Below are 12523 nucleotides of genomic sequence, written 5' to 3'. Positions count from 1 at the left end.
CGTGTGTGTGTGTTGTGCATGTGTGTAAGTGTATGTGTGCGCATGTGTTTGTGTGTGTATGAGGGTGGGGGGGGGCTAACATATATCACTACACCCCCTAGGTTAATGAGCAGTGGATGTAATATGGAGGTGGGGCACTAGACACCCAGAGAAACATTTTAAATACTATTGAAATCACTTTAAAAGTTGCCAGAATACCAGGTTTTGCAACAAGGAGCTATATAATTAGAATTAAAAAGTGTGAAACTCTAATATCAGGTATTAGTGACTGATTGACTGCAAGGGACCAGGGAAAGGCACAGTGCAATGTTGGAAACAAAGTCAGTAATAACAGGGGCAGTTGAGAGTTATGGGGATGTGCCCATATATGTTCATGTGTGCGTATGTGTTGGGGGAACTGAATGGGTGGGTTGTCAGTGCTAACACAATGCAGCTGCCACCAGAGGTGATTATCACAAGTGCTGTAGAAAAGGGCTTGTTAGTTTCTGCAGCAATCATTGAGCAGTTCAGAGACATACAACTTAGCTGGTAATATCCTTCATTATTGCAGCTAATGTATCTCTGAATCATTGGTTTCTACAATTGTTCTAACAGGCCCTTTTTGCTGGATCCTTATAGCGTACCCCCGGACAGTATTTGAATCTTGCCCTTTACATAATGCTAGTTGTGTATTTAGCTAATGTATTGTGGCTTTCTTAGGATTTGTTAGTTTTATAAGTCAGTTATTTGTTCAATTACTCTTGGTTATTTTTAGATTCCTCAGATTTGCTGGTAAAACAGTTCTCAAGTTGTACATTATTGGTCCATATCTTATGTGATATCTTATACTTTTACTTATATTTATTTTTAAGACTAAAATATCATGTTTCAGTTCTATGAGGCAGATTTATGTGGATATTGTTGTCTTGTGTGTGTGTGTGTGTGTTCTTATTTAATGTAAGAAGTGCGTAAATTTCTATTTTTTACATTTAAGTGAATTTGAAATTTTATCTACATTATTTTTAAAGAGTGTAGATTTTGGTTTGGGGTTGTTTAGTTGACCCACAGTATTTGGGGGTTATTTTGTATGTGTAGTATGTGAACTTGTTGCTTGTAGCATAGATATGTTGAGTTTAGGGGAATTTTACTAGCTGTGATTAGAAGCCATGATGCAAATAAACAAAGTACTCCACAAAGTATTGCAAAAATACTTTTATCTCACTCTTTATATAGGGTACACACACACACACACACACACACACACACACACACACACACACACACACACACAGACAAGCACTCATGTATTATATGAAGCATGAGTCAGAATCTTGGTACAGGTAGGAGTGATATATTCTGGAAAACCTATGAAGACAGCTGTTTTGCCTTGATTTCTAAAGTTATAAATTCAAATTTGGTGTTACATTAGAGACATTTTTTATTGTGCATGTTTGTTTGGAGTTTATGTACTTATAAACGCTGCATTTCTTTTTATAGAACAATGAAAATGAAACTGCCTTACACTGTGCTGCACAATATGGACATTCTGAAGTCGCTGCTGTTCTTTTAGAGGAACTAACAGATCCCACAATTAGGAACAATAAATCAGAGACACCACTGGACCTGGCTGCACTTTATGGACGTCTACAGGTAGTAAAGATGCTAATCAATGCCCATCCAAACCTCATGGCCTGCAATCACAAAAAACATACACCTTTGCACCTGGCTGCCCGCAATGGCCACAAGTCTGTTGTTGAAGTCTTGCTAGATGCTGGCATGGATGTAAACTGTCAGGTCAGTATCACTGTAAATAGCTACTTTGTTAATTTTTTGTTGTATTATTCACAAATTTAAGCTAAAAGGAATGTTGCTGCTATTTGTTCTTTGAATGATTCAGAGTCACAGAATTGATGAAAACTAAAAGATGATAGGTTTTACATTGCCTTTGTGTAGTTAAGGAGAGGACTTATAGAGCTGTAGGAAACATATACATTTTGTGCTTACTGGCCCCTCCCTGGTTCCTACCCCTTGACTTGCCCATTTGACCCATTTCCTGCAAGAGTACATATGATGTGGGAAGTACATCCAGCTATGTACAACTCTGTGTAGATAGTTCTTTCAGCTAAACATCCCAGATTTCTCATGGTGGAGATGATGCTCATATTCATAAAGACAAACATATTATTTATTTATTTTAATTTCTCCTTTGTTGTTTGGGTGAGTTTCACTGGGCTTGTCTTTTCAGGGAAGACCTGAGGTGGTATTTAAACTCCTAGGAGAAATTTGGCCAAGGCAATCACAAGCTTCTACTACTCTTTTCAATAGGTGCCTTGCTTTTATGTCCACCTGAGCCACCAGCAGCTCAAGGCAGATGAGACGTTAGTTTAATGTCTTATCCAATAGTTGGCACTCTCAAGTGTGCACCACCCCGTAATGATGCAATGCAGTGTTGGCAATTTGAAAATGGATCCAATTACCTGTAGTGGGAGTAGCACCTACATACTTCTGGTCTTCCGGCACCAAAAACAACTGTGCCACCAGTTAAGCCACTGACACTGACTCCATTAAATTCAACACTGACCCTGATCTCCCTCATGCTTCCCTAGCCAGACATGTCAAATTTCACATAGCACAGCTGAAGCTCACAGTGTTAAAAAAGGGCATCAATCATGCTACCCTTGGTTGTAACTTAGCAACTATCTGTCATGTGTTGAACAGGGTGAGACAGAGAGCAGGAAAGAGATAGAGAGAAAGCAGAGAGAGTGAGGAAGAGAGAGAGAAAGAGAATTACTTGAGAGCAAGATATGGTAGAATGAGGAATAGGATCTTCCTCCTCATCAATGCCCTAAGGGGAATGGGGAAAATAAACCACATAGTTAAAAAATATCTGTGTATATGTATATACCTTCCACTTAGGATGACCCCTGCAAACTGAAGCCTAAAGCAGCATCCATCTCAGCCCACCTTTCATGTGTTTCTGGGAGAACATGACTCCATGTTTGCAATTCCTGTCAGTTCACCTGACTGCATTTTCAGGTTCCAGGTAATTGCTGATAGTTGACTAACTTGCTTGAAAAAAGTAAACAGGTGAAAACCAAAGACGGGACTCCACAGTCAACAACTGGAATCTGTAGTGCATTAAACCAACATTGTTGATGGTATAGATGGCAGCTTTAGCATATACATAGAGGGCATAAGGTAGCCTAGAAATATTCCTACACTATGCAACAAGATGCTTTTATAGAATTATTGAAGCAAGAATTTTCCTGTCTTTTTGGAAAAACACTTTACTAATTATTTTATGTTAGCCATTAATATGACGTCTGATCTACTTTTTCTGAAATTGTACTGCTCCAGTTTACACCTCAAAATGGTCTTATAGAATACCACTCTGTCTTAGTCAGTAAAGTCTGTCTGTTTGGCATTCCAGGAAGGCTGCAATATGCCAAGGGCATTCATGAATGTGAAGTTATTATGAAAGACTAAAATATCTGAACTTTTACAGTGTCTCATACAGATATTTAAGAGGGGATCTTATTCAGATGTATGGGGTATTTAGAGACTATTACCTCTGTGAATGTTTGACATTATCAAAAAGTAGTACAGAGTCATCAGACAACCTATGTAGAAGATTCTATAAGAATGAGAAGTGTACTAATTGGTTCTCTGGGAGAGCAGCTGATGCATGGAATAGACTACCAAATTACATTAAAGCAAGAATTAGTTTATATGGCTAACTGAAAGCAGCAGTATTTTAGAGCTCCATATAACTAGTTAATTAAGACAGGAAAAATATTTTTTTCTTCAAAGTATAAAATCTTATAGATAAAGGACTAATTTACATAATTAGAAACTTTGGGGAAATTTTACAAATAATTTCCTGTCAAAAAGCTTGGAGATATATTCACTTGTTAAAATCAGCAACTCAAGAAATTCTCACCGGGACGCTGCCTTAAAGAAGGAACTACAACAGATGACATCTACCCTGCAGGAGTTGTCTTTGAAGATGGATGATTTTAAAGAGAACCTAGAAAATCTTAAAAGAAGCAGTATTTTTGCCACATGCTATATTTGCACTAACCATACATTCTAAACTAACTCAATTGGCAACTGACAAGTTATTTATTTGAAACATCAGTCTAAATATTAATTGTGCCCTTGAAATATTGCCGTTTTGAAAAAACAAAACCTGAACTGAAAAAGGAATGATTTGAAGAAGTGAAGTATTGTACAGATTTCAAAGACGGCTATTGACAGTACAATATAAGTTAAAATATATACATGCAAGGAAAAATTGAAATGCTTTACACTTTTAGTTAAAATAGCTTATTGTTAACTTTTTGCTTTATCAGAAAATTTAAAGAGCTAGGAAATTATTTCTAATTTGTCTTTATAATGTTTACTAAAGTGATGTTAGTCACTGACTTGTTTAATGGATTGCGAGTCATGTACAAGACGGACTACTGAATGTTATTTCTGTTTACCTATGTTAGCTGAATTTCTTTTATTAGTACAGATTTAAAACAAGGGAAAGAAAGGAAGGGAAATCTCTGTTTTTTGGCCAAGGTTGGAGTGGCTTAAGAGTATTCTGACTGCCTTGAGAACTCTCTAAGATGCTCTAAACACTTTGATTAATGCTTACCTAAGGTAAGTCTTGATTACCATCTGGATACCTACACATTCATTCTAGACATGATGTGATTACCCATTCTGGAAGCAGGAGGTGCCCTGTGCAGGATAGGAATTGTCAGGTTGATCATAGTTCATTCTTAGACTCTGCTTTGTAAATCTATAAATATGTAAAAGCACTGCACACTAGAATGTAGGGCATCTCTACTCAGAGCCAGGATACCACTGATAAACCATGTCTTTTCATAAGTGTAAATTGAAGTTGGTGAGCTGAAGAGTGGGAAAGTAAAGGAAGACAGTACACCTACAGTAAATCTATATTTCATTGGTAATCACTCATTGTCTCCTACAGAGTCCTTTGAGTCAAATTGTTTCAGTTATAATCTATTTGTTGTTGGCTTATTTAGTGTATGCTCCTCTGTTGCATTTAATTTATCCGAAATGACATATCTGACATGTTTGGGATCTCTTAAGGGTAACTAAATATTGGATATTTTCTAAGTCAACATAATAATTGTTTACACTACTAACATTCCATCCTGACATATAAAATACTATAGAATAATAATACAATAACACAGAATTTCATATCTCTTTTAAGAAAATTCTCCATATAATTTAACATATGGAGCTCAGTTGATATTGTTGGTTAAAGATATGAGTGATAATCCAATAGATCTATCTTTATCTGTTGGATTAGGAATGACTTTCATTCCATGTTTAATGGGAAATTCATATTTACTTGTATTTGATACTTTAGAATTAATGTTTTATAGATGTACTTTTTTAAAGCCTGACCAGAATTTTACCCTACATGTATTTAAAGAAGAAAGAACATTAAATTACACTCCCAAGTTTACACACATAAAAATAACATTCAGTGTTATCATAGAATATGGTATAACTACTGTAATCAAAATAAAAAAAAGAAGCAGAATGTTTCTTCCAACAATAACTTGAAATGGATTTAACATTCTTATCATTAAATACTAATGGCTTAAATAATGCAAATAAAAGATCAAACATATTAAAATATTTAAATCTAAATAAGACAAAAGTAGAATTTCTCCAGGAAACACATTTTAAGACTAATGATAGCCTTATTTGGAACCCTAAGGACTATACAGTCTTAGCTCAATCCTCCTATAGAACAAAGACAAAAGGAGTATCAATTCTCTGGAAGAAAAACATAATCACTCCAAAAGTTATTTATAAATATGAAGACAAAAAAGGTCTGCTGGTGTTTGTTATAATTAAATTTAATAACAGAATATGGAACTTAGCTAATCTATATTGGATCCCAGGAATTGGAGCAGGAACGGTTAAAAAACACCTGGGTTTTATTTCCAACAATTATAAAGGAAATCTGATACTGGGAGGAGTCTTTAATTGTACCTTAGAAGCTTCTGAAAGCACCAAGAAGTCTTTTCGCATAACAACTATTTCAAAATCTTTAAAAAGATGGATTGATTAATTTCATTTAATAGACACTTTTAAAGTAAAAAATGATAAATCCTTATTATTTTCCCATAAAGACTATAGATTTGGAACACAAACCAGAATAGACAAATTATTCGTAGTTCAAGATTTACAAACAAAAATCCTCAACTTCTCAATAGTTCCATGCCCATTCTCAGATTATGACTCTGTGATAATGAAGCTCCAAATAGATTTTAAACCTTTAATCCTCTCAACTAGAATTCCATCACATATCACAAAAGTTAAAGAATTCAGACCCTGGATGTTGTCAGAACTACAATTATTTCTTGAAATTAATAATACAACAGAAATCAGTAGAGTCATGGTTTGGGACTCATTAAAAGCGTATTTATTTGGTAAGACCCTTAGCTGGTATAAAAACAAAGTTAGAGAGTAGGAATCTGAATCATTAGACTTGCAAACCAGACTCTTGACAGCAAAATCTAAAAAAGAAATCAGAATTGTCCAGAAGTAAAAAAAGAAACAGTGGAATTAAATAAAAAATATAATGAAATTTTAACACACAAAACTTGTCTAGCCTTGGAAAAATTAAAAATAAACTCATTAGTCACCTCCCCAGATATCTACATAACTTCTCTACAAGAATTAAAATACAATCTAAAGCAAATAACAGTAGTAGTATATATCATGAAAAGAAAGGGAAAAAAGTATCAGATATAGGAGACATTATATTGAACACTTCAAAAAAGAAGATTTAGATGCCAACAAAATAAACTTAGATGCAAACCTTATCAATATAAAAAAAAATCCAGAAAACTTAAAACTAGACCTACAAAAACCTATATCCTCCAAAGAAATTGTTGACAAGATAAAATAAAGTAAATCTAACAAAGCGCCAGGGATAGATGGTATAATTATGGAATTTTACAAACTCTTCCCTTCAACAGTAATCTCCCTTTTTCATAAAACTTTGCTAGAAGTCCAGTCAGAAGCAAAAATATCACCGTCATGGAAATATTCTCTCATAACACCAGTTCTAAACGATAATAAACAATCAGACCTTTGCACCTCATACAGACCTATATCATTACTGAATAATGATTACAAAGTATTCATGTCAATCCTAGCTAACAGAATGAAAATCCCACTTTCAAAGACAATTAATAATGATCAAACTGGATTTTTGTATAACAGGCACACACATGATAATATTAAAAGGATACTTACTCTTACAGATTAAATGAATAAAGAAGATAGAGAAACACTTGTAATCAGATTAGACATATAAAAAGCCTTTGATTCCCTCAACTGGGAATATCTATTTAAAACTTTAGCATTATTTGAATTTCCTCCTCCCTTCATCTTATTACTGAAAAAACATTTATATTAACAACTTAGCCTACATTAAATTAGGTCCTTTCACCTCAGAATCTATCCATATAACGAAAGGTACTAAACGAGGATGCCCCCTTTCTCCTATTTTATTTGCTTTGGCTATAGAAATACTTGCAGAAATAATACGCAATAATCCAGGAATAAAAGGACTAGAAGTCTATGACCACTACATATCTAAATTAATGCTTTTTGCTGATGATATTTTATTAACGCTATCAAACTCCAGAGAGTCATTAGGAGAGCTAAAAGAAGTAATGGAGAAATTTTATAAGATTTCAGGTCTACACTTTAATAGATCAAAATCAAAATTTCTATTTTTAAATAAGAAAAAAGAACTACAAGTTACAGATAAATCCATCATAGGAAAACAAGAACTTACGCTAAATTATTTAGGAATAGTGTTATGCAAAAATATAAATGAAACAATATTAATAAATTATAAAAACATTATTGAAACAATAAATATATATATAGAAAAGTGGAACAAAATTATATTAACTTTTGAAGACAGATTGCAATTAATAAAAATAGTCTTATTGCCAAAAATACTATATGTAGCATTAGCAATACAGTTAACTCCTGAAAGATGCATTCTTAAAGAAATCACTAAGAACTCTCCTCACAAAATATAGAGGGAAACAATAAACTCCTGGGAACAAAATGAATTCTTATGCTGGTTTCAGTGTGTAAATAAAATTAAATGTTTTAGATATTCATATGATAAAAACTGCTTACAATATTCCAACACAGGACTGGTTAACCTTACAAAGCATTCTAATGTACACTCAAGATTTATGCAGATTAATTAATAATTCCTCATTTAAAGATATTCCAAATCTAATAAGTTTTCTATATGAATTTATATATAATAGTTGTGAAAAGAAAAATTCCATTTCAAATGTATATAAAGAGTTAATAACATATAAAACAATTCCCAAACCATCATACTGGCAGTTCTTAAAAGGTCACTCATTGCAGTTAACAGAAGAAATTAAAACTAACATCTTACTATCAGTTAATTACACCTCTAACACACAGTACTAGAAAATATTTAACTGGAAATACTTACATAGAGCATTTTTAACACCAGATAGAATTAAAAAGATCAGTACTACTAGTTGGGAGGGTGGCTCAATGGCTAACATGTTTGCTTTACAAACACAAGGTGTAGGGTTTGAGTCTCACAAGGGATAATTGGCTAAGCTTAAAAAAATGGCTCGCAAGGGCACTTAACTTAGTACTGAACTATGAACAAATGTTTTTTGTTGGAGGTGTGAAAAGTCAAATAAAGCAGACAGGATTCATATTTTTTTATGAATGTAATAAAATTAAATCATATTGGAATGGAATCATTCATTTTTTTACAAGCTTTATTTAATGAATCCTTTACCTTAACTAAAGTATTGATTATACTAAATGTAAATGAAGGTCCCTACCTGAATAAGACAAATATCTATTTGTTATGGACAATACTGGCTATATCTAGGAAATGCGTAACCCGAAAGTGGAATTCAGATACACTCCCGACCTTGGAAGAATTCTACACTTTACTGAAGATAACTGCATCAATGGAAATAAAAATCAAAGAACTATGAATCTATCCCAGGCCACTGGTAAATTATCCTTGGAAGAAAGTTATATCTTTGTTGGACACTCTGCAATAATCAGTATTATATCTCTGATAACTGATATGTTAATTCTATATTTAATAACATACAGTGTATATAACTGAAAGTCAGGCTATTGTAAATATTGTATATAGCTGTTTAAAATGATATTTAAAAATATTATGTAAATGTTATTTTAATTGAAAATAAAAAAAATTTTGAGGAAAAAAAAGAATTAGTTTATATATTTTGAGAACAGCCTGACACATATTTTGGGAAGACGTGTCTTGGTATCTTGGTAGGCTAGAAGGGCATTTTTGCCAGTTCTTGAATATTTGTTTGTGTGTGTGTGTGTGTGTGTGTGTGTGTGTGTGTGTGTGTGTGTGTGTGTATGTGCTGCTGTTTTGCATACCGTAAAAAGGCTTATGGCTGCAAATTGTCGCTTGTGCTGTTGGAGATCCTACAGGAATATGGTAGCAGGACCACTGCTTTGTGGCATGCCATCCCAATGTGAAAGCAGTAAGAGCTGTGTACACATTCTTAACATTAAGTTGAATAAATTCATTGTGCGAATTAAACTCTGCCTAGGGTGTATCTTGTCACCACTTCATTTTGTGGTTTTCATGGAATATCAAGACAATTGATGTTGGGGGGGGGTATCCATTTTGGGGACGTAGAATAGCATATGTTTGTTTGCAGACAGTATGGCTCATTTGGTTTCAGCTAACTCTGAGATTCTTCATGCAGCTGACTAATTCACTGCTGACTATAAATCAACTGGAACTGGAATCATGACAGGAGTGGATTATTATCTTAAAGTGGCTCTGAGAACAGCTGCCTTTAGTAGAAGTCTTTTGGATCTTGTTCTTGACTGGTGGTAGGAGGGAACTTTAGACTGAGAAGCTGACTGAGATGTAGAACTGCAGTGTGATGGTGAAGTAGAAACCGAGATCTCAAACAAATGTTTTCAGTTTAGAAGTCAGTGTTTGTCTCCATCCTCACCTGTCCTGTCCTGATGTAGGTAGTGACTGTGACAAAGGTCTCAACAACAAGCAACAGAAATGAGGTTTCTTCACAGAGTCATTGGGCTTACTTCTCTGTTGCGGTGCAAGGCATGGTGTTCCAGAACAGCCAAGCAAAAGAGTTATTTTCCTTCAGATCAAAAGGATTCAGATGAGGTGGATCAGGCATCTTGAGAGCATGTCCCTCTTAGTGGCTCCTTCTGGTATACAGCATATGATCATCTGTCCCAATGTAGACAAGTTCCTCTTTAGAAAGCCTGGGTCATGCTGATGGTAGCATGATTCTTAGCTGACCTGGAAATGCTTGAGATCCTAAAGGAAAAGCTGAAAAATGTGGTTGGGAAAAGGGAAATTTGGCCTACTTTGTGTAGTATTCTACCACTGTGAACCTCATCAGGAAGATTATAAGGAAAGTATATTATAATGAAGAATAACATTTCTCATACAAAGCAACAATTTATAAGTGGAGCTAACAGAGGGAAATAGACAACAAATACCAAAGGAAACAAAATGCTGAAGTAACAATTCCATGTACATTCTGAGGTATTCTTTAATATACTTTCAGGGCATTGTTAGTCCTGGGGTAACAGCATCAAGTAAGTAGAAATAGACACCTACAGTGTTTTTTTTTTTTTTTTGAGCGGGGGCTTTGTGATGTAGTGCATCATCAGGAAAAATGCATTATTACCATGTTTGAAAGTATCACTCAGGATTATATGAGGTCATCTGATTCAAGAGTCAGACTGCTCTAAGGTATAACAAACAAACTGGATAGCCTAGACGCAGCACTCTCCACGCTGAAAGAACAAGGACACAAAAGTTAACTATCTGCATGATTAAGTGTCTGCTATAACTAGTCTACTTAAGCAATGATATAATACATCACTAAAAACCAATATATATATATATATATATATATATATATATATAATAAAATATGTACTGTTTTTAAAATACATTGTCAAGATTAAATAAAATGTAATTACAAACATTCTAACTCAAACAGTACTACCCTGTAATTATTCCATTTATGTGCTTCCCCATTGTCCAGTTTGTACTTCTTAACAAGGGGGTTTGTGAAGCTACAACCATACTCAAATGTACATATATATACATAAATTTATCTAGAAAGGCTTTTCAATTTTAAAATACAAGCTATTGAATATGTGGAATTTCAGTGGTGGTTGTTGTCACATGATGTTGGTAATGATTTAAAAACTGTAATTATTTTAACTAGAGTTTTTTGTTGTTTTAGTTTTGTCGTTTGAGGACAATGACCTAAATTTCTTTGAATTTTAACTAGAGTTGTCTGAAGAAGTCATTCTATTAGTGTGATGAAAAGCGCTTAACTGCATATTGATTAAAGTTTTGTTCTATATTTATACTGCTTGTACTTGTTCTTTCAGCGTGGCGAGTGCTGGGTCTAGGCTATCCAGTGTGTTTGCTATCCAGTTTGTCTTGTTTTTTGCTCTAAAGTATATACTGTCTTTATTTATTTATTTATTTTACATTTGTTGACCGGGGTTTGTCCGACTGAGCTAAGTAGCCCTTTTCCAGTGGAGGCCTGGGGAGAAAAGCTCCACATGTTCTACAGATTATAATTTACAAAAATAAGTAAACAATCAACAACTAGTTTACAGAAAATATTCAAAGCAACATATACATAAAAAACAAAGATTTACTACAGTAAATAGCTACAGTCTTAGCCCCTGATCCTTGATGTTATGAGATTCTTGTGAAATCGGATCATAATTTATAAACTATTTATTTGAACAGAAGGATCACAATAACAACATTACTGTGAATTTTTTTTTATAAACTGTGTCCCCAGTCTATCCTGACCTTAAATCTCAGAATTTGTGCTCTGCTTCAGCCTTGTCTCTTTGTCTGGCCCTATCCTAATTAGTTGACCTGTAACTGTTATGACTGTATATTAAATCAGATAGGATAACGAGTAACCTGACTTTCATCAAGCACAAGGTGTTTGTTTGTTTGTGTCTTTCGGCTTTTCCCGGTTAGGGGTCGCCACAGCGGAACTCCAGTCCTCTAATGATTGCCAGTTGATTTTTATGTACCGGCTTGCCAGGCTTGATGCACAACCTTCAACGAAGGTACGCCCATTCACGCATGTCTCCATGCAGAAGACGCTCTAGCTGAGAATCGAACCGGACAGCGTCTTACTGTAAGGTGACAACGCTACCGCAGCACCACCACCACGAATCTGAATTAAACATCAGGCCAATTATCTGTTGTGTTTGTTTTATTTTTTCTGAATGTATACAAAAGTGTTATATTACTTTTTCATGTATTATACTGCACAGAATCAGATATTTACTTTGATGTGTGTTTGCATGCCGAATCCTTTGCTGTAGTTTGATTTATCCATCTGTATTCCGTGTAAATTGTTGCATTTATTTATAGCATTTAAGAAAGGAACCATTTGAATTCAAA

At 34.2% G+C, this 12523-nt stretch overlaps 1 protein-coding gene across 5 annotated transcripts in view; it reads left to right on the top strand.

Annotated features, from left to right (window-relative positions):
* Positions 1 to 1526: 1526 nt before the first annotated feature.
* Positions 1527 to 12523, top strand: part of ANKS1B (ankyrin repeat and sterile alpha motif domain containing 1B) — a 6771497-nt gene continuing 6760500 nt past the window's right edge. For 4 of the 5 annotated variants that reach the window (XM_044087908.1, XM_044087910.1, XM_044087909.1 and 1 more), the window contains exon 1: positions 1527 to 1773. In XM_044087908.1, the coding sequence (XP_043943843.1) occupies positions 1639 to 1773 (135 nt within the window). In that variant the 5' untranslated portion in view covers positions 1527 to 1638. The remainder of the gene's footprint in view (positions 1774 to 12523) is intronic. The other variant, XM_044087911.1, reaches the window with a different exon arrangement.

The sequence above is a fragment of the Protopterus annectens genome, chromosome 11.part0, assembly GCF_019279795.1.
Source record: "Protopterus annectens isolate FY-2018-M chromosome 11.part0, PAN1.0, whole genome shotgun sequence".
NCBI lineage: Eukaryota > Metazoa > Chordata > Ceratodontiformes > Protopteridae > Protopterus > Protopterus annectens.
This window is presented reverse-complemented; position numbering and strand designations above follow the sequence as displayed.